We start from the raw sequence: 27,443 nt of genomic DNA on the forward strand, positions 1-27,443 counted from the left end.
AGCATGCCCAGTTTACAGTAAGGTATTATTTAATAAGCAATACTGAAAGAATTAGTTGGAAAGTTTTTAATTTTTTATGCACTATAAACTCAAGAAATTTCAGAGTAGGCAGCGGATGTGGACCAGTGAAACGAGTGCTCCATCAAGCAACCTGTCCGTTATGAACTTAAAGTAGTGGTACACACCTGCTGCTGCTTCGAGCATCTCCACGTCTTCTTGGGTTGGACCTTGGAGCTCCTGGGTCTGCACATTCCCTGAAACAAACAGTGATGATGACATGTGAAAATAACCCAGACTGAAAATGGACCAGCAATAATGGAGGCTCTCAGTAGAACCAACTCCTTCTTTGACAAACTGGAGGTTGAAGGTCTGATTCCTCCAGTTTTCTCAAGCTCCATTAGCCCAACTGAAGATGCAGTGTGCACTCGGGAAAGTCCACAGCACACGCTAAGCACATTCCTGCCTGAGGTCCTTGGCTCCAGCCCTCCCCGCTGTGTGGATCCCCAGATATCTGCTTAGTTCACTCTCAAGGCTCTGCTCAAATCTCACTTCCACAATAGTGCCTGATAAGCCTGATTATGACTACCACCTATATCTTTAATCACATACCTTAGCCTCTCCCCATCTGCCTTATCCTCCATTTGCACTTGTCACGTTTCAACACACCATGTGATTTATGTATTATGTCTATTGCCCGTCTAGGGAGATGGCTAGTCTGTTCATGGATTCATCCCAAATGTGTAGAACAGTACCCCACACAGAGAAGCTGCTCTAATATCTTCGGAATAAAATACCATAGGAATAAAAGCACCAAGAATTGGGTTCAAACCAAGTCCCTCAATTTGCTGCACCATCACCACTCTGAATGTCCCCCTTCCTCGTGAGCTAGAAGACTTCGTCTATGACTCAGTGGCCAAACTCATTTTACTGTGTAGTACATAGTTGCTATGGGCCAATACCTTATAAGGGATTTGCATCTAAAGAGACATGGCTCTAATATTTACAACTCCATTGACTGTCACTGTTTACATGGCTTGTTCTGGTTAGCAAGCTGAGTCCTGTACTTCCTCCAGATGTTCCATGTTCCTTCAGAGAACAAGAATCCATCCTTCTCCAACCATGGTAGCCTAGGCCAAAGAATCCCAGCTCTCTGAAGCTCTACAAACCCTACCTATGGAGTCTGAGTCCTATGTCCACATACTTTAAGCTGAAGTCTGTCCTGAATTCTAACCCTCCTAGAAGCAGGGAACCCAAGTGGGAACTTTTTCCTAGGCATAACCCAAGCAGAAGAAAAGTAGACGATTTTCCCCCATTGCTGGCTCTGGTTTATCCAAAAGCCAACTGTCTGACATGTGGCATTCCTCTGTTGCAAACGAATCCAACACCGTGAGCCTTCCAGGTGATAGCTTTACTGTCAAGGATCAGGCATCACCATCTGGATCTTAATAGATGAAGACTCTAGATTTAGCTGGGACCACCTGCCGTAAGAGCCACGCTGTTCTAGATGAACAGCCTAGCAGGACCAGTACATGGCTTCAAAGAGAAAACAAAGGTTAAAAATTAGTAAGTTTTTGCTTATTCTCCCTAATGCTTAGGGAACTTTGCAAGGACATCAAGAAATAGCAAAGAGCAGGTGTATGGAAGTTCCACCAGTCCCTCACCAGGCCTAGGTATTCCTCCATTCTCTGGTGAGGCGCACTTATCTGAGTATGTTTTAAATGCCAGAGGAGCATGTTTTTAGATCACCAGCCTCTTCTTCCTACACCCAACATTACTCCCCCAGGCCCCATCGATTTACTTAGTAGGGTCTTTATCCTAATCCTAGCCACCCCTGAATGGAGGGAAGCACGGGTGGTTTACACATAAATATGCACTTAAGTCAGTGTGGTCCCTATTCCCATTGCATGTGTTAAACCTCACTGCCAATGTGGAGGATGATGGGGGAAAGTTTGGCCTTGTCTTCAAGGTTGCCCCCAAAAAATGCTTTAGTGGGAAGCGATTCCTACATAATTAAAAATGCAATGAAGAATATAGAGTACTTTTAAACGTTTGAATGTTTATGTATATAACGAAATAACTTTGAAAAGTATGAATTCTACCCAGGCATGGCCAAATGATTTTTGACAAAGTTGCAGAAGCAATTCAATAGAGAAAGCTCTTTTCAACAAACAGTGCTGAAGCCAATGGATATCTATACATGGAAAAAATAAAGAAAAGGGATGGCAACCTAAACTTTACACCTTATTCAGGAGAAAAAAAAAAAAAAAAAAAAAAAAAAAAAAAAAAAAACAACCCAAAGGAGAGAATAGATTTAAGTATAAAAGGTAAAAACCAGCCCAGCACGTTGGCTCACACCTGTACTCCCAGCACTTTGAGAGGCTGAGGCAGGCAGATCATGAGGTCAGGAGTTTGGGACCAACCTCGCCAGCATGGGGAAACCCCGTCTCTAATAAAAATAGAAAAATTAGCTGGGCATGGTGGCAGGTGCTTGTAATCCCAGCTACAGGGGCTGAGGCAGGAGAATCACTTGAACCCTGGAGGCAGAAGTTGCAGTGAGCCAAGATCATGCCACTGCACTCCAGCCTGGGCTACAGAGCAAGACTCCATCTAGGAAAAAAAAAAAAAAAAGTTAAAACTATGACACATTTGCCTTTGATTATTCTCTTTTGGCTATGAAATAAAGTCTAATTCCTTTTAAAATAATCCCAATTCTGACTTCCATTTGTACACCTATGCAAGCCAGTATACAGGGCACTAAGAACCATCTGATCCACCAGTGGAAGAAATAGATTATTCGACTGCAAATTTGCAGACATATCCTTGGGTGGGGTGGAGGGTGTGTGTGTAGTGAAGTGACACTCTCCCAGCTCTGATACTGCTGGCGAGGCGCCATGCTTAAACAATCACTCATAAACCACCAGGGCAAGTGACGCTATCAGATAAAAAACCACCCCAAAGATCAACTAACATGGGAGTTCCTTCTCCGTGCCCAATGCCTTCTAAGCATTTCACCCTAGAAATGTAGAGATTGGAACAGTGCACCCAGTTTAAGAATTGCGGCCCCGTGGTAAGATCATTTGTCCAAGGTTACCGTTCGTCAGCTGGAACTAGCCTTTGAATCCAGGCATCCTGACTCTAGAACCTGAGCCCTTAAGCCAATAATCCCTAAAAGACAGTACATGGGTCCCTGTATACACATGTGTGTCCGCAAACTCACTCTCAAATGCATATCCCACAGCACTGGTCAAGTACAGAGATACTCACGGTACAGTTTCCTAGATGATGGGGCTAACGGGGCACTAAGAACCACAGGATCCACCTGCCGGGCTTTTATCATCCCCTGCATGACTGGTGAAGTGGATGTGGCCCAAGGCTTTCTTCTGCTTGAGAGGTATCTTCCACATGACCCACGCCTTTAGAAGGCCAAGTAGGAACCAGACAAGGACCAGGGAAATGGGGCTCCTCTGATGTGCCCCGCCTGGCCCTGCAGCCTTCAGGCAGGAAGTTGATGCTGCCATTCAGAATCAGCAACAAGAAACAAAGGAGAAACGATTGAGGGGAGGGACACCCCATCTACCCTGATGTGGTTAAGAGGCATCACTTGCCTCTATCCCAATATCTCACGTACCCCATAAATAGATACACCTACTACGTATCCAGAATTTTTAAAATGTAAGTTTAAATTTAAAAAAAATCAGTGACAAGAAACAGGATAAATGCTTGAGGTGATGGACACTCCATTTACCCCTGTGACTATTACCCAACACATGCCAGGATCAAAATATCTCATATACCCCATAAACATATATACCTACTATGCATCCAGAATTTTTAAAATTTAAGTTTAAATTTAAAAAAATCAGTGACAAGAAACAGGATAAATGCTTGAGGTGATGGACACTCCATTTACCCCTGTGACTATTACCCAACACATGCCAGGATCAAAATATCTCATATACCCCATAAACATATATACCTACTATGCATCCAGAATTTTTAAAATTTAAGTTTAAATTAAAAAAAATCAGTGACAAGAAACAGGATAAATGCTTGAGGTGATGGACACTCCATTTACCCCTGTGACTATTACGCCATGCATGCCAGTATCAAAATATCTCATATACCCCATATATATACCTACTATGCATCCAGAATTTTTAAAATTTAAGTTTAAATTAAAAAAAAAATAGTGACAAGAAACAGGATAAATGCTTGAGGTGATGGACACTCCATTTACCCCTGTGACTATTACCCGATGCATGCCAGTTTCAAAGTACCTCATATACCCCGTAAATATATACACCTACTATGTATCCAAAAACTAAGTTTATATTTTTAAAACTCAGTAACAAGAAAGAAAGTTCTTCCTTTGAGAGCATTCTCCTCTGTGCAAATTCCTCTCTCCAGGTCTCAATAAAGAGAGATATTTGGTTGGAAACAGAATTTAAGAGTTCTAAATCTCTATTTCCAATCTCTGATATCCTTTCTTCAGGACTAAAACACCAAAAGCAATGGCAACAAAAGCCGAAATTGACAAATGGGATCTAATTGAACTAAAGAGCTTCTGCACAGCAAAAGAAACTGTCATCAGAGTGAACAGGCAATCTGCAGAATGGGAGAAAATTTTTGCAATCTATCCATGTGAGAAAGGGCTAATATCCAGAATCTACAAAGAAATTAAATTTACAAGAAAAACACAACCAACCCCATCGAAAAGTGGGAGAATTATATGAACAGATACTTCTCAAAAGACGACATTTATGCAGCCAACAGACATATGAAAAAAAGTTCATCACCACTGGTCATTAGAGAAATGCAAATCAAAACCACATTGAGATACCATCTCACGCCAGTTAGAATGGCAACCATTAAGTCAGGAAACAACAGATGCTGGAGAGGATGTGGAGAAATAGGAACGCTTTTACACTGTTGGTGGGAGTGTAAATTAGTTGAACCATTGTGGAAGACAGTGTGGTGATTCCTCAAGGATCTAGAACTAGAAATACCATTTGACCCAGCCATCCCATTACTGGGTATATACCCAAAGGATTATAAATCATTCTACTATAAAGACACATGCACACATATGTTTATTGTGGCACTGTTCACAGTAGCAAAGACTTGGAACCAACCCAAATGCCCATCAACAATAGACTGGATTAAGAAAATGTGGCACATATATACCATGGAATACTATGCAGCCATAAAAAAGGATGAGTTCATGTCCTTTGCAGGGACATAGATGAAGCTGGAAATCATTCTCAGCAAACTAACACAAGAACAGAAAACCAAACACTATATGTTCTCACTCATAAGTGGGAGCTAGACAGTGAGAACATATTGACACAGGGAGGGGAACATCACACACTGGGCCTGTCAGTGGGTGGGGGGCTAGGGGAGGGATAGTATTAGGAGAAATACCTAATGTACATGATGGGTTGATGGGTGCAGCAAACCACAATGGCATGTGTATAGCTATATAACAAAACTGCACATTCTGCACATGTACCCGGAACTTAAAGTATAATTTAAAAAAAAAGAAATTAAGACAGTAAAAAAAAAAAAAGAATTCTAAATCACATTCCCTAGTTTTCTGCTTTATATCTGCCTATTACAAACAAGAATATCTGAAGGCTTTAAAAAAGAGAGGGGGACAGGGAAAAAGAGGGTGGAGTGGTGTTCTAGTCTCCATCCCATCCTCCTGCCCACCGGAAGATACACAAAGCCCGAACTTGTATGACTCAGAATGCCCAGTACCCGGGGTTCTGATATGGAAAACTCAGTATTGCCCACTCTCCTTCCCTAGAACTCACTCATTTGCGGGTAGGAAAAGCTGTACATGGTCAAGCCCAGAGCCTTTGGAGACACGCTGCCTGGGCTCACGTCCCAGCTCTCCTGCTCCACCAGCTCTGTGACCTTGGAAAATTTACTTAAGCTGTCTGTGTCTGTTTCCTTCTCTGTAAGATACGAATAACAGGAACTCCTTCTTATAATATTAGTGAAGAGTCAGTACAAATGCATAGAAAGCATTAAGCTAAATACCTGGTTTATGGCCAGGCACGGTGGCTCACGCCTGTAATCCCAGAATTTTGGGAGGCTGAGGCGGGCAGATCACCTGAGGTCAGGAGTTCGAGACCAGCCTGGCCAACATGACAAAAACCCATCTCTACTAAAAATACAAAAATTAGCCAGGCGTGGTGGTGAGTGCCTGTAATCCCAGCTACTCGGGAGGCTGAGGCAGGGAGAATCCTTTGAACCCGGGAGGCAGAGGTTGCTGTGAGCAGAGATCGCACCATTGCACTCCAGCTTGGGTGACGAGCAAAACTCCATCTCAAAATCAATCAATCAATATCTGGTTTATAACAGGCACCAGGAAACATTATGAGTATTTTCAACAGATCTCATAGGCGGTCAGTTCTGCTATAAAGTGACATATGCATTCTGAAAACTCACCACAGCAGATTCAACTGTGCACTAAAACCACACAGCTTATGGGAAATAGAATCAGTGATTTTATATATTATATATATTATTTTATATATATAATTTTAAGCAGAAGCTTAAACAGCATGGTTTTGCACTTGCTAATTACAAAATACTTTATAACACAATAAACGGCCGGGGTCTAACACAGTAAAACTCCATCCCTACTAAAAATACGAAAAATTAGCCGGGCGTGGTGGTGGCGCCTGTGGTCCCAGCTACTCAGGAGGCTGAGGCAGGAGAATGGCGTGGGCCTGGGAGGCGGAGCTTGCAGTGAGCCGAGACCACACCACTGCACTCCAGCCTGGGCCACAGAGCGAGACTGTCTCAAAACAAACAAACAAACAAAAAACACAATAAACTCTGCAGAATCCTACAACACCACAGTCGGCCCTGCAATACCACAGAAGATGTGGCATGAAACTTTACCTTGAGTAAAACATGAACTTTGTGAACAAGGGAAGTGTTGCAGCTTGTGAGTTTTTGTGAAGTGGTGGAAGAACAATAATCTGTAGAATGGGCACGGCTCGTACTGAGGAAGCGAGTACATGTTTTAGGTGTATGCCTGTGTGCATTTTGTACAATCCTACGTGGCTCTGCTCAGCGGAGTGCAGGGTCAGTGGGGTGGGGGCTGGGGGGGTGTTTGTTGTGCTTTCTCAGTGTTTCTCTTAGACAAAACCATGCATAAGCTAACATGAAATTTGTGCTGTGCTCAAGTTGTTCCCTAATACAACAATCACATTGGGACAAATTTGCATTTTTAAAAGAAGGCTGGGCTGGTCGTGGTGGCTCACACCTGTAATACCAGCGCTTTGGAAGGCCGAGGCAAGCAGATCACGAGGTCAAGAGATTGAGACCATCCTGGTTAACACGGTGAAACCCCATCTCTACTAAAAATAGAAAAAATTAGCCGGGCATGATGGCTCATGCCTGTAGTCCCAGCTATTCAGGAGGCTGAGGCAGGAGAATCACTTCAACCTGGGAGGCAGAGGTTACAGTGAGCTGAGATCGCACCACTGTACTCCAGCCTGGGCAACAGAGCAAGACTCAGTCTCCAAAAAAAAAAAAAAAAAAAAAAAAAGGAAGGCTTATAACAGAACTGAATGTATCTTCCAATTCCCTTTCTTGTCTTTGCTACTCCTTCCCAGGCTACAGCACTAAATCTTTAAGCTTTTATGCCTTTAAAGCTTACACCGTTGTAGATTATCAAGGAGGATTTGTAGGGGGAGACCAGCCACGTGGAATGACCCCACGGAAACCCAGCGGCTACCTCCTTGCTCTCAGGAGTGCCAAGCAGTCCCCCGCCTTCCTTCTCGAGGCCTCTTACCTTTCATCTTGGCTCTAACTTCCTCACACAGTGAGGTCAGATTCATTGTCTGGAAGACGCCGAGGACCACTTTCCACGCCTGGCCTTTTGGGAAGTGTTCGTCCAAAAGAAAGGACAGATTGAAGGGGTCAGCAGCTCTCAAATTGGCCCAGGGGATATACGGGAAGTGCCCCTGGGGGGCCGACCAGAAGTCCATCAGCTGCCGGGGTTCCAGGCAAAGCTTGAATTCCTCTAGCTGATACTGATCCAGAGCCGCCAGGTAAGGCAGAAGGCCTTGGTTGGTGCCGCCGTCGGCCCAGGTGGTTACAGAAAAGCTCATCTTGCCCGACACGTGCAATTTCTCACTTCAACAATGTTCTCCTACGTCCACAGGACACTTGGGGCCTACAGAAAAGAAGGAGAGAGTTGAAATCATAAGCCATAAATATCACCTCCTCACACTGTCTAGACTACACATTTGAGTATTTTCGCTTCACAGTACTTCCCGCTACTTGTGTTAGTACACTTGTTCTTTGTTTTTTGAGACAGAGTCTCACTCTGTCCCCCAGGCTGGAGTGCAGTGGCGCAATCTCAGCTCACTGCAACCTCCGCCTCCCGGGTTCAAGCGATTCTCCTGCCTCAGCCTCCTGAGTAGCTGCACTACAGGTGCCCACCACCACACCCAGCTAATTTTTGTGTTTTCAGTAGAGATGGGGTTTCACCACATTGGCCACGGGTGGTCTCCTGATGTCACGTGATCCACGGACCTTGGCCTCCCAAAGTGTTGGGATTACAGGCGTGAGCCACTGCGCTCAGCCTTGTACACTTATTTATGTCTCTTGTCTGCAAGAATGTAGACTCCTTTTACAAAGAGGCCTTGCCTGTCTTACTCTTGGGTGTAACACCAGAGTGTTCTATGCTCTGCCTACAACAGGGGCCTGGCATCTAGGAGGAATTCGGCCATAAAGGATACGGAGCATTGACTCTACACCATGCATTATGACCTTTGTTTTATTCTGTCAACAACCAGAGGAATAGGATGGTTATTATCTCTATTTTATAAAAGTGACAATGGGGGTGGGGGGCTGGGGAGGGATAGCATTAGGAGAAATACCTAATATAGATGATGGGTTGATGGGTGCAGCAAACCACCATGGCACATGTATACCTATATAACAAACCTGTACGTTCTGCATATATATCCCAAAACTTAAAGTATAATAAAAATAAATTTTAAAAGTGACAATAAAATAACATCTTTAATTGCTATTTTTTAAAACCTGCCAGCCTAGACTGTATGGCCATGAAAATGTCCTTCACATAGGGAGACTAAATAAAGATGTTTCCAGTCAACAGGTGAGGATTTGCTGCCAGCAGATATGCATATCACACAAAAATACCTAAGAAGCAGTTTATCAGAGGAAAGGGTGGAAGTGTGTCAAGAGACAAAGAGCCACAGAAATGGTCAGTGTGCGGATAAATGTAAAGGAAAAATGACTCTTGATGTTATCTTGTGGAATTTATAACATACAGAGTAAAATATGAAGACAGTAACAAAGGAGGAGAGGGAAATACATAAAGCTGAAGTCAAAGATGAGTACTGAGGCCGGGTACGGCGGCTCAAGCCTGTAATCCCAGCACTTTGGGAGGCTGAGGGGTGTGGATCACCTGAGGTCAGGGTTTGAGACCAGCCTGGCCAACACGACAAACCCGTCTCTACTAAAAAGACAAAAATTAGCCAGATATGGTGGCAGGTGCCTGTAATCCCAGCTACTCAGGAGGCTGAGGCAGGAGAATCCCTTGAATCCAGGAGGCGGAGGTTGCAGTGAGCTGAGATTGTGCCACTGCACTCCATCCTGGGCTACAGAGCAACTCCGTCTCTAAATAAATAAACAAATTTTAAAAATCAATATTCAAATTTCTAGGATAACCATAAGACTGAAGGATGTATAATCAAAAAGTTAACAGAAATTAAATATTTATTCAAAAGATGAGAACACATGGACACACAGAGGAGAACCAGAGACACTGGGGCCTATTGGAGGGGGGAGGACGGAGGAGGGAGAAGAGCAGGAAAAATCACTAATGGGTACTGGGCTTAACCCCTGGGTAATGAAATAACCTGAACAAACGCCTGTGACAAAAGTTTACCTATATAACCAAACCTGCACATCTACCCCTGAACCTAAATTTAAACCAAGATAACAAGAGAAATAAGAGAATGGGAGACAAACGGAACAAATAGAAAACAAATAAGATGGTGTGCTGAAACTAAAATGAGTCAATTACATAAGTGTGAATGGACTAAATATTTTAATTGAAGAATATCTGTTAAACTAGATTAGATACAAAAAGGCATACTTTAAATATAAGAGCATAAAACATTTAAAATAATGAAAAAAGATACAGTATAAAAACTTACCTGAAGAAAAGTAGGTACAGTCATATCACATTCAGAGTAGATTTTAAGGCAAAATTAATAATTAAATATAGAGGACATTTTATAAGATCATTCCCATATGAAGATATAGTAAGGCTAATCTGTATGTACCCAACAGTATAGCTTCAAAATATGTAACACAAATACAGTTAAAAGATTGATTAGTTGAAAATTTAAACACATATCAATAACTGGGGGAACACACAAAGAAAATGATCAAGATACAGAATATCTGAACCACATAATTAACCAACCTGACCTAATTGGTTGAACAATTAGAACAATATACCCAACAAATGCAGTAAAGACACTTCCGTTTTTGTAAATGGGAAGAATGCTGCATCAGGCACCTCAGAAATGAGGTTATCCAAATGGCCAAAACGCATGACTCATTGGAAAATTTAAATTAAAACCACAGTAAGATACTACTACACCCAGGCCAGGCACGGTGGCTTATACCTGTAATCTCAGCACTTTGGGAACCCGAGGTGGGCAGATCACCTGAGATCAGGAGTTTGAGACCACCCTGGCCAACATGGTGAAACCTTGTGTGTACTAGAAGCGCAAAAATTTAGCCAGGCCTGGTGGTTCACAGCTATAATCCCAGCTACTTGGGAGGCTGAGGCAGGAGAATTGCTTGAGCCCAGGAGGCAGAGGTTGCAGCGAGCTGAGATTACACCATTGCACTCCAGCCTAGGTAACAGAGCAAGACTCCATCTCAAAAAAAAAAAAAAAAAAAAAAAAAAAAGAAGATAATACTACACCTACATGAAGTGACTGAAATGATTAGGGCTGATATTATCAAATGTTGTCAAAGATGGGGAGCAACTGGAACTCCCACATGTTACTTGTGAGAGTGTGAAAGCCACTTTGTAACTGGCCTAAGCAAAACATTCATTGTAGTTCAAATGCCTGCCTCTGGACAGGAAGGAGCTGAGCAAATAAGCCAGAACAGAGAAGCCACCTGATCTAACCAAAACCTTAATCCTCAGTGTGTCACTCCTGCTACAGTCTAAATGTTTGTGTCCCTCAAATTTTATAGTTGAAACCTAACCATGAATACGATATTATTGAGAGGTAGAGTCTTTAAGAGGTAGTTGTGATGGAGGAAGCTACATGAATGGGAGTTGGGACCTTAATGGAGCAACCGCATCTCATTTTGCCCTTCCTTTCCTTCACCATGTGGGGATACAGCAAGAGGTGCCATTTACGAAGCAGACAGCAGGCCTTCAGACACTCAATCTCTGCTGACACTTCAACCCTGGACCTCCTAGCCTCTAGAACGGCAAGAAATCAATTTCTGTTCTTTATAAATTACCCAGTCTAAGATATTTTGTTACGGCAGCAGGAACAGACTAAGACAACTCCCTAAATGCAAAAAAAGAACTGTCCAGGAAAGTTTCTGAGCCCTTCTCTATCCTGTGATTGGCCTTCAAAACATCCCTGTCAAAAAGACTCATACTCTGCCCAGAGTTTCCTTTCTCTCCTACACCAACCAGATAGCAACACCCAAGACAAGCACTGTCCCTAAGACCGAGGTAGTTTGTTTTTTTGGTTTGTTTTTTCAGAGGGAGTCTCACTCTGTCACCCAGTGGCATGATCTCCGCTCACTGCAACCTCTGCCTCCCGGGTTCAAGCAGTTCTTCTGCCTCAGCCTCTCAAGTAGCTGGGATTACAGGCATGTGCCACCACACCTGGCTAATTTTTGTCTTTTTAGCAAAGACGGGGTTTTGTCATGTTGGCCAGGCTGGTCTCAAACTCCTGACCTCAGGTGATCCACCGGCCTTGGCCTCCCAGTGTTGAGATTACAGGCATGAGCCACTGCACCCGGCCCCTGGTTGTTTCAGTGATTAGGGGAAGGGGGAGAAGGGGAAAGATTTACAAATACAAACATCTTTTCACTTAAAACGCAAGCACTTATTTCTATAAGAAAACCAGTAATATTCTGAAAATACGAACTCCTCCTTCTGATAAACTAAGATCAATTAATTGTGCTGAACCTAGCTGTTAATGTCTTGTTTCCCACCCCTGAGAAAACTCAACGCAAGAATAAAGGAAGGGAGGAAATGGTGGTGGTAAACATTGACTAGGGTTTCCGGATTTGACCAGCAAAAATGCAAGATTCTGAGTTAAATTCGAATTTCTGGTAAACAATGAATGATATTTGGGATATACTTAGAAAGTTGTTTTCTTAAATGCAATTCCATAGGGTGCTGATTCCAGTTCAATTTTAATTTTGGATACACAAGAGTGTTATTTGGAACATACACACACCAAAAAGAATTTATTGTTTATCTGAAATTCTGACTCAACTGGGTATTTTTTCTGGCAACCTTATCTAGACTGGAGTTCACTCGCTTTCATCCCATCCCAGAAGGAAGGATGCCATCAGCACCTGATTTATCTGCCTTACTAAAACAGTGACAGCTGTCCTAGAAAAGTTACAGGTTCCTGATAGTACTTACCAACTCACATTTAGAGGGTTCACCTGAAATGTGGATAAAAAGAACATTGAAGTGAATTAGTCACAGTAAAGATCAAAGACATTTGAGAGATGGGAACGGGGGAACTAATCAGGGAGAAGGGGTAACAAAGAGAGAAAACAGAAGTCAAGGCTGAGTTCTGCCCATCACGATGTTGGCCACCAGGCAACTAACGGTGATTGAGATGAATCTGCCGCTATTCCCCTGTAGAACCTGGTCCAGCACGTGTGCTGGGTCATCTCAAAATACCAGGTAGCACTGAAGGCAACAGATAGACAGCAGAACAAAAGACTATTTTTTTGAGATGGAGTTTTGCTCTCATTGCCCAGGCTGGAGTGCAATGGCTCCATCTCGGCTCACTGCAGTCTTTGCCTCCCAGGTTCAAGTGATTTTCTTGCCTCAGCCTCTGGAGTAGCTAGGACTACAGGTGCCCACCACTACATCCAGCTAATTTTGTATTTTTAGTAGAGACAGGGTTTCACCATGTTGGTGAGGCTGGTCTCGAACTCCTGACCTTAGGTAATGCCACAGGCCTTGGCCTCCCAAAGTGCTGGAATTACAGGCATGAGCCACGGTGCCTGGCCCAAAACACTATGCTTGAAGCTACTGGTGTGTGACCCGCCCCCGCCCCCATGTCTCCCAAAGAGAAATCTCCAGAAGAGATGTATGTTAGGACCTACCCTGGCAGTCCAAATTCATTGGACTACTCCAGAAATTGCTGAAGATGGGGGAAGGGCACACAGAGGAAAACTTGAAACATTATAGAAAAAAACCCTTTCAGGTATTAGCAGGGAGGGTAAAGACCAGGGAAAAAGCTTATTTGAGATTCAAATGGCATTAAGGCATCATCAAACACCGAGTAGAAGCTGAGCAAGGGGGCCAGGCACAGTGGCTTACGCCTGTAATCCCAGCGCTTTGGGAGGCCGAGGTGGGCAAATCACGTGAGGTCAGGAGTTTGAGACAAGCCTGGCCAACATGGTGAAACCCCGTCTCTACTAAAAATACAAAAATTAGCCGGGCGTGGTGGTGGGCACCTGTAATCCCAGCTACTCAGGAGGCTGAGGCAGGAGAATGGCTTGAACCTGGGAGATGGAGGTTGCAGTGAGCCGAGATGGCACCACTGCACTCCAGCCTGAGCGACAAGAGCCAGACTGTCTTGAAAAGGAAAAAAAAAAAAGTTACTCCATGCTGCACTTCTTTTCTCGTATGTCTCTTGTTTAAATTTTTAAAACAAGGAGACAAGAACTGAGGTATCACATCAGCCATCAACAACTCCTCCAAGATTATAGGGTTAGGTTCCCGTGAGCCTCTGGTCACATCTTCATCCACTAGTCAGTATGTAACCTTGTTTTATACGTGTTTCTGTTTAAGGACACCTAACTGAATACATATTGTTGATTCATTAACACTGAGCCCACCGCCACCAACACTATAGCTCATGCCTGAATGAAGCTCATCTAACACATGCATTGTCTTCAGAACTCACATCCCTTCTTGTGTGTAGAGCACCAGACGGAACTTCCACACTACATGAGGGGGCATTCAGACAGCAAAGTCACCAAAGAAAAGCCCAAAAATACAAAAATAGGGCCCTCAGTAGCCCGCCAGCACTGCCTTCTCTGACCTCAGCTTGAATTTTCCCTGAGGCTGTGCACGTCCGAATGACTTGGAAAGCTCTGCAAATATTGATTTGGGGGTTGCCAGATCTTAGAGAGTAGACGAATTCCACAGACATGGAATCCACAAACAAAGAGGGTCGACTGTAATTAGGATGAAGCACGTTGGGTGTGAGACCCACACGGTGCCATGAAGTTACTACGTGGGACTCGAAAGGAAATTCCTCCAAACTTGAAGCATGCATCAGAATAAGCCAAGGAAGGTGGGAAGAGGATTAGGAGGTAGAGCAGTCAGTGAAAACAGCAAGTGCAAAAACCCTGGAGGGGAAAAAAAAACACCGGAACAGAGAAATTCAGCTAGAAAGTCTCACACGACTGCGGAATCCCCTTGGTTGAGGACATGGAAAGCTTCCAACTGAAGACGGAAGCGTGTGCAATCAATTCCTGCTCCTGAGTAAGAAAACACCAGCAGGACACAGTGGAGGGAAAGGTCCCAGAGAAAGACGAAACCTTAGAGCAGAGAGAGGAGACATCTCTTACCAAACGGACTTCGAATCTCATACGAGTTTCCAGAGGCTCTGACTTGGGAAACCCCCCACAGAAGTAGTCACCGCCACCCCGTCCTCACCTGTGACCAGCCCTTGGGTCCGTCTTCCTCCTCTTAGCTGTGTCTCAGGGCCTCCTGGTTTATAGCTCTCTTCCCGCTCCCTTTCCCCAGCACAACTCCGGATCAGTTGAGAAGCCAAGACTCAGCTGCGACCTACGAGCTCTGGCTTTTCTCCTCCAGGTCTAGCTAATCACAGGCTTATTCAGGCTGGGAGGCAGAACTGGGTTTCTAATTAAAAACCATACTGTCCTGAAGTAAAGGGAGCCGTCCACGCCGGCAAAGAGCCACAGATGTGAGTAATGCCTGTGATGGCCCCTCCTACCATCTGGGAGATCTCACAGGGCAATGAAAGATGAAAGGGAGAACGAGTTCGTGAGACATTAAAATCACCGTTACATTAAAATCACCTGTAAGTAAAATCGCCACTTACAGGACCATTGCTTCTTCCAAATGCAGGGGAAATGCTCCTTCATCCACTCCATCATGAACACAAAGGATTTTCCACTGAAGTCAGAAACAAGATAAGGATAGTCGTAACTCCACTGCTGTTCAACATTCTGCTGGAGATGTCAACCAATTCTATCAACAGTGTTAGCTAGTTTTAAGCTCAGGTTATAGGCTTTAAACTGGCAGTTGGAAAGCAATTAGTGAGAGGTATAATAATTGAAAAGCAACAGGTAAAACTATATGTGCAAACTTGATTACCTATCTGGACAATGCAAAAGACTGCATGAGAAAACTCCTAATGACAAGAGAAATTGGTAATACAGCAGGTAATGAAATAAGTATCAAAAATCAATAGACTTCAAATATGCAAACAAAAATAAAACAGTGGAAAAGAACACCCCTATTTACTATAGCAAAAAAAAAAAAAGGAAAATAAAATGCTTGCTTAAAAACTTAATATCCAAAACTAACGTAAGAAAAACTATAAAATGCATGTCTGCAAGACCCAAAAGTACACTTAAGCCTTAAAGAAATAAATACCACGTTTTTGCATGGAAAGCTCCACCTCATAATATATCACTTCTCTCTAATACAAATACGGTTTTACCTGGAGGTACAGAAGTTGATTATAAAATTCAACTGGACAAATCGAATTTGTAGGAATGGCCTGGAAAATCCTGAAAAGAAGGAGTAAGGAAGAGGGACTAAACCTAGCAGATATTAAAATATACCATGAGGCCTTTATGATTAAAATATAGTATTGGCACATATGCAAATAGACTGAGCAAAGGAACAGAGTAGAAAATCCAGAAATATAATTATTAACATATACAAATTTGATAAATATTGCATCACTCATAAGTGAGGGAAATTGATTTTTAATAAACGTGGTGATGCTAGATCTGTTTCCTACACAACAGAATAATTTTCAAGCACATCAGAGATTTAAATGCATCAATAAGACCTGAGAAGCACCAGAAGAAAACAATTGAATTCCTCTCACACTTGATGGTGGGGAAAGCTTTCTTAGCTAAGTTTTAAAATTCAAAAGCAATTAGAGAAAAAATAAACAAATTTTATTACAAATGTTTTTTAAGCATTCATAACAAAGGATGTGTTAAGCAAGGTAAAAAGACAAACTATAAACTGGTAAATATATTTGCAACTTATAGCAGAAAGAGTTTACATGCCTAACTTTTGTTTTTGTTTTTGTTTTTGTTTTTTGAGACAGTCTCGCTCTGCCACCCAGGCTGGAGTGCAGAGGTGACATCTCCACTCACTGCAACCTCCGCCTCCCGGGTTCAAGTGATTCTTCTGCCTCAGCCTTCCAAGTAGCTGAGATTACAGGCATGTGCTCCCATGCCCAACTAATCTTTCGTTTGTGTGTGTATTTTTAGTAGAGATAGGGTTTCACCATGTTGGTCAGGCTGGTCTCAAACTCCTGACCTCAAATTGTCCACCTGCCTCAGCCTCCTAAAGTGCTGGGATTACTGGCGTGAGCCACTGTGCCCAGCCTATATGTCTAATCTATAAGAGCTTTGAAAAATTACCAAAATGAAATGGAGAAATTAATAATTGTTTGTAAACAAAGAAATGCCAATGACTCTTGACCATCTGAAAACATGCTGAATCCCCTATATAAGAAGAGAAATGCAAGTTCAAAATTATATGGAAGTCTCATTACTTACTTATGAGATGGCCGAAAATCCTCAAAGTTTGACAACACACTCTTGGCTATTTCCTGTAAACCTAATGAAAACTATTTTACCTTTGATTTTTCTCTCTGCTGATGTCTGAAGACACATCATCATACCGTTTGTGAATATAAAACCCATACATAGTCCGGGCTTGATGGCATGTGCCTGTAATCCCAGCCCTTTGGGAGGCTGAGGCAAGAGATCCCTTGAGGCCAGAAGTTCAAGCCAAAATGGATGGGCTGTTTAACATAGTGATATCCCCGATTCTACAAAAAATTAGCCATGAGTGCTGGCATGCACCAATGGTCCCTGTTGTCAGAGGCATGTGAACCAGAGCAACTCCATCTTGAAAAGGAGCTGGGTAAACTGAGGCTGAGACCTCCTGGGCTGCATTCCCAGATATTTAAGGCATTCTAAGTCACAGGATGAGATAGGAGGACAGCAAAAAATACAGGTCATAAAGACCTTGCTGATATAACAGGTTGCAGTAAAGAAGCTGCCAAATCCCACCAAAACCAAGATGCCCACGATAGGGACCTCTGGTTGTCCTCACTGCTACACTTCCACCAGCACCATGACAGTTTGTGGCCTCTGGTCGTCCTCACTGCTATACTCCCACCAGCACCATGACAGTTTATGAATGCTGTGGCAACGTCAGGAAGTACCCTATATGGTCTAAAAATGGGAGGCATGAGTAATCTACCCGTTGTTTAGCATATCATCAAGAAATAACCATCAAAATGGGCACCAGCAGCCCTCCAGGCTGTTCTGTCTATGGAGTAGCCATTCTTTATTCCTTTATTTTCCTAATAAACTTGATTTCACTTTACAAAGTCACCCTGAATTCTTTCTCGCATGAGATCCAGGGACCCTCTCTAGGGGTCTGGACCGGGACCCCTTTCCTGTAATGCCATTTACTGGAGAGGCTGAGGCAGAAGATTACTTGAGCCCAGGAAGCCGAGGCTGCGGGGTGAGTTATGATCACACCACTGCACTTTGTCCTGGGCCGTGGAAGGAGACCCTGTCTCAAAAATATGTAAATAAGATAAAATTGAAAAAAATTTAAAACTCCTATGTAAAAACTGCTGATATTCCAACATGAGTTGATGCAAACTTGATAAAGTTGGTTATCTTGTGGGTTTTCTCCCCAACAACTATAGGTGACTTTTTTTTTTTTTTTTTTTTTTTTTTGAGATGGAGTCTCGCTCTGTCGCCCGGGCTGGAGTGCAGTGGTACGATCTTGGCTCACTGCAAGCTCCGCCTCCCGGGTTCCCGCCATTCTCCTGCCTCACCCTCCTGAGTAGCTGGGACTACAGGTGCCCATCACCACGCCCGGCTAATTTTTTGTATTTTTAGTAGAGACGGGGTTTCACCGTGTTAGCCAGCATGGTCTCGATCTCCTGACCTGGTGATCCGCCCACCTCGGCCTCCCAAAGTGCTGGGATTACAGGCATGAGCCATGGTGCCCGGCCAACTGTAGGTGATTTTTTTTTAAAGAAAATTCCTCAAGCCAGTCCTTCCCAACGCCCCCTCCCTTGTACTCTGCTGGTGAGTTTTCCTTTTCCCACAAGCTCTGTCTCTGGGTCTCCCTGAGACTCAGCCCATTGTATGTGGGCCCTAGACTGGGCCCTGATGATCTTGAGACCCTCCTTTTTCTCGATACAATTCTATCCTAAGTAGAAGAGATGAACATGTAAACAAGATGAGCCAATGAATGGCTCTCGATGTTTCCAAATGGGAAGTGGCTCTTTCGGACTGAACACGGTGTTAGCCTTCTAAGGAGCCTGGGAAGCTCTCGAAACATGTAACTTCCTGTTGCTTGCTCTTCTAGACCTAAGAGGCAAGGGAGAGGTTCCTTTACAAATTGGAAGCACCTGTAGGATCAAGCCCTGCAGCCCATTCATTCTGAATCAAGGGAGCTAAATGCCTTCCAATCGGTGCAACGCAGAGGAATTCTAGTGAGCCAGCCTCCGCCAATGGGAAGAGAAGGTGCCAATTGCCTGACTTCCCCGGCCCCTATAAGGGTTGGGGGGTGGGGCAGAGCAGGTGATGTCTGCTTTGGGAGATGCTTTGGACAGGAAGGAGCCAGCAAGAATAATTCTCTGCAGGGGTGAGTTCTGTTTTTTGTTCTCTTCTCTTTTCCTCATCATCCACTTCCTTACAGTTACAATGGCTAGACCCTCCAGTTGGCCGCACCCAGTGGGTCCATATTGAAAATCAAAAGTGAGAGCTAGAGATTCAACTGCAGACATTACCAGCTCTCATTCAGAAAATCCTTGCCCATCTCTGAAACTCAGCTTTTCTGACCCCAAAGTGGAGTCCTAAATTCCCAAGTTTTCTTTCAGCTCTGAGGATCTGAGAGCCAGGAGACTCATAGCACTAGCAAAATTCTAAGACCTGAAAGAGATATCGTGGGGTCTCCAGGTGTCCAGAGGTCTAGGGTCGCCACTGGCAGAGGCAGTCAGGAAAAAATCAAGATAGCTGTAGACGTGAAGAAGAAATCGCGAGGCACAGAGAAGAAAGCTGCAGGATTCAGCAGCACTGACTTTGACACTGCCCCTCTGCAAATATTCCTTCTCAATAAACGCAGGTGTCAGTCACCCACACAGCTCAGCTCATGGGCTTAGGAATTTGGTCAGGTTCCAACTGCTGGTTTCCAACACTCACAGCTTGGGCTGAATTTACTTAACTTAGTTCAACTTCCGTTTTCTCCTTAGTAAAATGAACGGAAAAGGATTCATGGGATATAATTCTTACCAAAACTTAAAGTTACATGGACTCTAGGGTGATCAAGACTCGACCACAGAACCAGATGGAGAAGACAGACTTTTATCTTTTAAAAATGTTTACCCATTAGAATACCGATGTTTAAAATGGAAAATAATCCGTGTTGGCAAGAATATGGAGAAAATGAAACTTTAGTGCATTGCTGATGGGGATGGAAAATGGAGAACAGTATGACGGTTCCTCCTGCTGACCTCAGGTGATCCGCCTGCCTCGGCCTCCCAAAGGGCTGAGATTACAGGTGTGAGCCACCACACCCGGCCTGCTTTTTAATGTTTAATTTTTCTGGGTACATAGTAGAAGTATATATTTATGGGGTACATGAGATACTTTGACACAAGCATGCAATGCATAATTACCACATCATGGAGAATAGGGTATCCGTCCCCTCAAAAATTTATCCTTTGTGTTACAATCCAATTATACCATTTTAGTTATTTTCAATGTATAATTAAAGTACTATAGACTATAGTCACCATGTTGTGCTATCAAATACAAGGTCTTATTCATCCTTTCTAATTTTTTTTTTGCCCATTAACCATCCCCCACTTTCCTCCCCACCTCCCACAACCCTCCCCAGGCTCTGGTCACCATCCTTCTACTCTCTATATCCATGAGTTCAATTGTTTTGATATTTATTTTTTAGAGACACGTTCCCGCTCTGTCACCCAGGCTGGAGTGCAGTGGTGCGATCTCGGCTCACTGCAACCTCCACCTCCCGGGTTCAAGCAATTCTCATGTCTCAACCTCCCGAGTAGCTGGGATCACAGCTGGCTAATTTTTGTATTTTTTGTAGGGATGGGGTTTCGCCATGTTGGTCAGGCTGGTCTCAAACTCCTGACCTCAAGTGATCTGCCCACCTCAGCCTCCCCAAGTGCTGGGATTACAGGCTTGAGCTACTGTGCCCAACCTGTTTTAATTTTTAGATCCCCAAAATATGTGAGAACATGCAATGTCTGTCTTTCTGTGCCTGGCTTATTTCATGTGTAGATGATCTTGATATACTTCCGTAGGGGATGGAAGTATGCTTTTCCCTTTCTCTGTCTTTATTGATCTTAGATTCATTGGCTGGAGCCTGTGCATTAGTTTCATGAAAGACAGATGAACAAAAGCACAGCAAACAAGTTTAGGTGTGCATACCCATGGGAGCACTCAGCGATGAGTAACACTAAGACGTGGTTAGAACTTAGGCTTATCTGTCATGCTAACAAAAGAACAATACATTCTTTTTTTTTTCTTTGAGATAGTTTCACTCTGTCGCCCAGGCTCACTGTAACCTCTGCCTCCCAAGTTCAAGTGATTCTCCTGTCTCAGCCTCCCGAGTAGCTGGGATTACAGGCGCCCACCACCACACCCAGCTAATTTTTCTACTTCTAGTAGAGGTGGAGTTTCGCCATGTTGGCCAGGTTGGTCTCGAACTCCTGACCTGAGGTGATCCACCCGCCTCGGTTTCCCAAAGTGCTGGGATTACAGGCGTGAGCCATCGCACCTGTGGCCAGAACAATACATTCTTAGAAAAGTGAAAAGACAGATGAGAAAGACCTCGAATTCCTGGGATGGTAAATTGTGAGAAGGTAAATGTGTGGGGGGAAAAATGGAGGATGAGGGCTGGCTCATAAGGGTTTGTTGTGTAGATTCGTCTGGTGCCTTCTCAGGGCTGTACGTGTCTGGAGCTGTCTCCGGTGATTAACTTCTGTGTTTCCCGGTAGAAAAGGGGAAAGGGGGCACCTTTACAAACTGATGTCTTGCTTTTCGGCAAATCAAGGGAAGGCAGAGAATTTTTCTTGTGTCTGCTCCTTCTCAAGCATCTTCAGCTCAAAATAGTCCATTTTAAATATACAATTAATTATTATGAACTACAGTCATGCTACTGTGCTATCAAACGCTAGAACTTACTCCTTCTATCCATTGTATTTTTGTGCCCGTTAACCAACCCCTCTTCATCCAGCCCCTCCCACCTGCCTTTCCTGTCAATATGTACCATTATCATGTACCAATTTTTAAAACTCAGTACACAAAACTGGAATATTTAAGGGTGGTGTATTCTGCCATCCTTCATTTCTCTGAAAAGCCAGGAACTCCTTGCTCAGACCCACAAACCCACCTGCATCTGGATGTGGGCTCTCCACCCTCTTCCTGCCAAGAGCGCTTCAGACCCAGCCTGTGTCCTCAATTATCCCCTTCTCCTGCTGTTACTTCCTCACTTGCCAACACTGCTTTTCTCTTCTCCACCCCCTTGGATGTACAGACATCCCACAACATTTCCATCTTTAGGAAAATCTTTTTTTTTTTTTTTGAGACGGAGTCTCACTCTGTCACCCAGGCTGGAGTGCAGTGGCGCAGTCTCAGCTCACTGCAACCTCTGCCTCCCGGGTTCAAGCGATTCTCCTGCCTCAGCCTCCCAAGTAGCTGGGATTATAGGCGCCCACCACCACACCCGCCTAATCTTTGTATTTTTAGTAGAGATGGGGTTTCACCAGGTTGGCCAGGCTGGTCTCAAACTCCTGAGCTTGTGACCCATCTGCCTCGGCCTCCCAAAGTGCTGGGATTACAGGCGTGAGCCACTGCACCCAGCCTGATTTTTTTTTTATTGATGCATAATAACTATGTATTTATGGCAAGGGTGGCAGGGAGGAGGGATAAAGAGGTTGGTTCGTGGGTATTAGAAATGGAAGAGGGAATGAGATAGAAGATGTGCCACTGCTACCTTTGAAGAAGGAGGAAGGAGCAAAAATCCAAGGACTGCATGAGGCTTTTAGAAGCTGGAGAAGGCCAGGAAACAGATTCTCCCCCTAGAACCTCCAGAAGGAACCAGCCCTGCCAACACCTCGATTTTAGTCCAGTGATCTTAGCCCATTTCAGGCTTCTAGCCTCCATAACTGAATGTTTTATCTTAAAAATGCTGTGTTGTCGGCCGGGTGCAGTGACTCCCACCTGAAATCCCAGCACTATGGGAGGCTGAGGCAGACAGATCACGAGGTCGAGAGATCGAGACCATCCTGGCCAACATGGTGAAATCCCGTCTCTACTAAAAATACAAAAATTAGCCGGGCGTGGTGGCGCACACCTGTAATCCCAGCTACTCAGGAGGCTGAGGCAGGAGAATCATTTGAACCTGGGAGGCGGAGCTTACAGTGAGTCGATATTGCACTACTGCACTCCAACCTGGGTGACAGGGTGAGACTCCGTCTCAAAAAAAAAAAAAAAAAAAAAAAAATACTGTGTTGTCTTAAGCCACTAAATTCATGGTAAATTTGTCACACTAGTGCAACAGGTCACGATTCTTCTTTCCAGGATTATGTCTATAGCTCCCTACCCTTATTCTCAGTAGGAGAGCCAGCCAGAAAGATCCTTCTAAAAGTTATAACCATCCCACACCAGTCCGATCAGGTCCCGCGTGACCTCTTGGGATCATCTCCACTGTCTTCGTCTCGCCCATTCACCTCCACTCACGCCGGTCCTGCGGTTTCTCAACAGCTCCAGGCACATCCTGGCCACAGGGCCGTGGTCCTTGCCCTCCTGTCTGGAACTCATCTGATATCCACACAGCCCATTCCGTGACCTCTTACCTCCTTCTTTCCTCCAAGCTTTTGCTCAGACATCCCTGCTTCAGTGAGCCCTTCTGTCAACCTTTTACAAATTGCAGCAGGGTATTTCTCACTTCTGTTCTCTCTCTTGGCTCTTTTTTCCATGGTGCATATAATCTTCCATCACATCATAGTGTGCTCCCATGGGCATGCACACATAAATAAACTTCTGTTTGCTATGCTTTTGTGAATCTGTCTTTCATGAGCATAACATCCAAGGCTCCAGCCAATGAATCTAAGATCAATAAAGAGAGAGAGAGAAAAGTTTTTCCTCCCCTGAAATGTTAGCCGCATGAGGACAATTTTTTGTGTGTCTTTTGCTCACCAACATATCCCCAGTGCCAAAAATAGAGAGCATAATATTTGACACTGGGATATTTCAGTGAGTGAATCCAGAAAGACTGTGTTATGAACTGAATGTCTGCATCCCCCCAAAAATCCACAGGCTGAAACTCTAACCACCAAGGTAATGGTAGAAGAAGGCAGGGCCTTTGGGAGGTGATTGAGTCATGGGGCCAGAGCCCTCATGATTTGGATTCTAGCCCTTATGAAAGAGACTCCAGCGAGTTCTCTCACCCCTTCCTCCATGTGAGGACGACACAGCAAGAAGGTGCTGTCTATGAACCAGGAAGCTGCCCTCGCCAGACACTAAATCTGCCAGCACCTGGATCTTGGTCTTCCAGCCCCCAGAGCTGAGAGAAATCGATGTCTGTTGTTACTAAGCCACCCAGTGTATGGTATTTGTTATGGTAGTCCAGACAGCCTAAGACAGACTGGCCTGTGCGGATACCATCTCACATGTGCAAGTGCATCTGTGAGGTGCAGTTTTTGTTTTTGTTTTGTTTTATGAGACAGAGTCATTCTCTGTCACCCAGGCTGGAGTGCAGTGGTGTGATCTCGGCTCACTGCAAGCTCCGTCTCCCGGGTTCACGTCATTCTCCTGCCTCAGCCTCCCGAGTAGCTGGAACTATAGGCGCCTGCCACCACGCCCAGCTAATTTTTGTATTTTTAGTAGAGATGGAGTTTTCACTGTGTTAGCCAGGATGGTCTCCATCTCCTTACCTCATGATCCACCCACCTCAGCCTCCCAAGGTGCTGGGATTACAGGTGTGAACCACCATGCCTGCCTTTTGTGTTTTTGTTTTGAGACGGAATCTTGCTCTCTCACCAGGCTGGAGCACAGTGGTGGGATCTCAGCCCACTCACTGCAACCTCCCCCTCCTGGGTTCAAGTGATTCGCCTGCCTCAGCCTCCCAAGTAGCTGGGACTACAGGTGCATGCCACCACGCCCAGCTAATATTTGTATTTTTTTTTTTTTAGTAGAGATGGGGTTTCACCATGTTGGCCAGGATGGTCTCGATCTCTTGACCTCGTGATCCTCCCCGCTCGGCCTCCCAAACTGCTGAAATTACAGGCATGAGCCACCGCACCCAGCCTCAGGTTGCAGTTTTAGAAGCAGAACCACTGGGTTCCCTAGCAGTGCACACATGATTGCTAGATATTGTGAAAAGGCCTTTCAGAGAGGTTCCCCCTGCTTGTGTTTCCTTCAGCAGTGAATGAAAGTAAAGCAAAACAATGATGTAATTTTCAACATCCTCCCTTGCCCTGCAAATTTGTTTTCTTTTCTTTTCTTTTCTTTTTTTTTTTTTTTGAGACAGGGTCTTGCTCTGTCACCCCAGCTGGAGCGCAGTGACACAATCTCCACTCACTATAACCTCTGCCTCCTGGGTTCAAGCAATTCTCCTGCCTCAGCCTCCTGAGTAGCTAGGATTACAGGTACCCACCACCATGCCCAGCTAATTTTTGTGTTTTTAGTAGAGGCAGGGTTTCACCATGTTGGCCAGGCTGGTCTGGAACTCCTGACTTCAGGTGACCCACCTGCCTTGGCCTCCCAAAGGTCTTCACAAAAGGTTTAGCAAAAGGCCTCCCAAAGGCCTTCACAAAAGGTTTAGCGAAAAGAACAATGAGAAGCAGGTAAAATAATTCAGTGAAGCTAAAATCTAGAAAATATATGGTTGGTTAGAAGGCTCTATTAGATTAAAAGTGATCTCAAATTCAACAAAGTTTTTATTCTTAAAAAATGGATCATGTATTAGAGAAATGCAAATCAAAACCACAATGAGATGTCATCTCATTGTGAAAAGCGTTCATTGCAGCACTTTTCACAATAGCAAAGACATGGAATCAACCTAAATGCCCATCAGTGATAAACTGGATAAGAAAATGTGGTACATAAACACCATGGAATACTATGCAGCCATAAAAAATAATGAGATCATGCCGTTTGCAGGAACATAGATGGAGTCGGAGACCATTATTCCTTAGCAAACTAACACAGGAACAGGTAACCTGTGCTAACCTTTTGTGAAGGTTTTGATATTTTGCTTGCTTCTTCCCCAAAAGGAGGCATAGAGAATAAAAACTACAAACAATCCATCAGTCTAATGGACTAATCCCAAACATTCAATGCATCTTCAGTTTTTCCACAGGGCAGAGAATCTTTGAGGAAAGGAGGTAAAGGGAGTACATGGCACACAGAATACTCTGCCAAGTAAGCCTTACATTAGTCTGTCTTCTTGGGTGGTGTTTTCATCTTCTTGTTTTATTGTTTTATGTTTCTGCAGGTCTCGTGTTTCTCTCTTCCGATCAGTTGTGTTTATCGTGGACACTGAGGTGTTCTCTGCCTTGACTAAAGATGAGTGATGTGAATCCACCCTCTGACACCCCCATTCCCTTTTCATCCTCCTCCACTCACAGTTCTTGTAATCCACCCTGGACATTCTCTTGCTACCCCGGCTCCCCCTGTGAAAATGGGGTCATGCTGTACATGAGATATGTGAGCAACAAGGAGCTACAATCGTTCAAGCAGTTCTTACTGAATGAGCTCAGAGCTGGCACCACACCCATCACCTGGGACCAGGTCAAGAGAGCCAGTTGGGCAGAGGTGGTTCATCTCTTGATAGAGCGTTTCCCTGGACGACGAGCTTGGGATGTGACTTCAAAGATCTTTGCCGTTATGAACTGTGATAAAATGTGTGCTCTAGTACACAGAGAGATAAATGGTGAGTGTTGATCTGGTGGATAAACTCGGGGTGGGCTTGGCTGCTGGGCAGCTAAATACTCTTCTCGCCACCCCTATCGCTTATTGGCCATCTGAACAAGAATGCAAATAGTGGAGGAAGATACTAGATCTAACCCGAAGGCGAAGACTCTCATACGGGCATTTCTTTTAATTTAATTTAATTTTTTTTTTTTTTTTTTTTTTGAGATAGAGTTTCGCTCTTCTTACCCAGGCTGAAGTGCAATGGCACAATCCCGGCTCATGACAAACTCCACCTCCCAGATACAGGTGATTCTCCTGCCTCAGCCTCCTGAGTAGCTGGGATTACAGGCTCCCACCACTACACCCGGCTAATTTTTTTTGTATATTTAGTAGAGATGGGGTTTCACCATGTTGGCCAGGATGGTCTCGAACTCCTGACTTCAGGTAATCCGCCTGCCTTCGTCCCCCAAAGTGCTGGGATTGCAGGTGTGAGCCACTGCGCCCAGCCCATATGGGCATATTTTTTAAAAACTTAACTGAATACTGCTTAAATGCGGTGAACGTCAAATGAAGACACAGAGAAGTAGGGAGTAAAATAGTGCACAAGCGTATGCCGTGGAAACAGTAAACAGAAGAAAGCTGGTGTGGCTATGCTGATGTCAGCAGTGCTATATTTAAAGCAAGAAGGTTAAAGATTTTAAAGGGCCATTTTGCAGCAACAAAGGGTTAATCCCACTGGAGGATGCTGTAATCCAAAAGCTCATCTTCCGTATGTATAAAGCAGAGCTGGACTACAGTCGTCCCCTTATCCAAGGTTTTTCTTTCTGAAGTTTGTTAGCCATGGCCGATCATGGCCAAAAATAGATGAGTACGGTAGAGTGAGATATTCTGAGACAGAGACCACATTACATACTGCTTATGATAGTATAGTATTATAATTGTTCTATTTC

General features: G+C 44.2%; 2 protein-coding genes across 7 annotated transcripts in view; one reads left to right on the forward strand and one right to left on the reverse strand.

The window, feature by feature from the left end:
- Positions 1-15,960, reverse strand: part of NLRP13 (NLR family pyrin domain containing 13) — a 58,480-nt gene extending 42,520 nt beyond the window's left edge. For 2 of the 5 annotated variants that reach the window (XM_077981997.1, XM_077981994.1), the window contains exons 1-3: positions 14,940-15,079; positions 7,811-8,194; positions 186-254 (exon numbers count right to left, since the gene is read on the reverse strand). In XM_077981997.1, coding sequence (XP_077838123.1) covers positions 186-254; positions 7,811-8,129 — 388 coding nt within the window. In that variant the 5' untranslated portion in view covers positions 8,130-8,194; positions 14,940-15,079. Of the gene's footprint in view, positions 1-185; positions 255-7,810; positions 8,195-12,694; positions 12,718-14,939; positions 15,440-15,922 lie in introns of those variants that run through there. The other 3 variants (XR_013410402.1, XM_077981995.1, XM_077981996.1) reach the window with 3 other exon arrangements.
- Positions 15,961-19,123: 3,163 nt separating this feature from the next.
- Positions 19,124-27,443, forward strand: part of NLRP8 (NLR family pyrin domain containing 8) — a 55,489-nt gene continuing 47,169 nt past the window's right edge. Inside the window, exons 1-2 of one of the 2 annotated variants that reach the window (XM_077975640.1) lie at positions 19,124-19,189; positions 26,075-26,512. In XM_077975640.1, coding sequence (XP_077831766.1) covers positions 26,146-26,512 — 367 coding nt within the window. In that variant the 5' untranslated portion in view covers positions 19,124-19,189; positions 26,075-26,145. 2 annotated transcript variants of the gene reach the window in all.

The sequence above is a fragment of the Macaca mulatta genome, chromosome 19, assembly GCF_049350105.2.
Source record: "Macaca mulatta isolate MMU2019108-1 chromosome 19, T2T-MMU8v2.0, whole genome shotgun sequence".
NCBI classification, from domain to species: Eukaryota; Metazoa; Chordata; class Mammalia; order Primates; family Cercopithecidae; genus Macaca; species Macaca mulatta.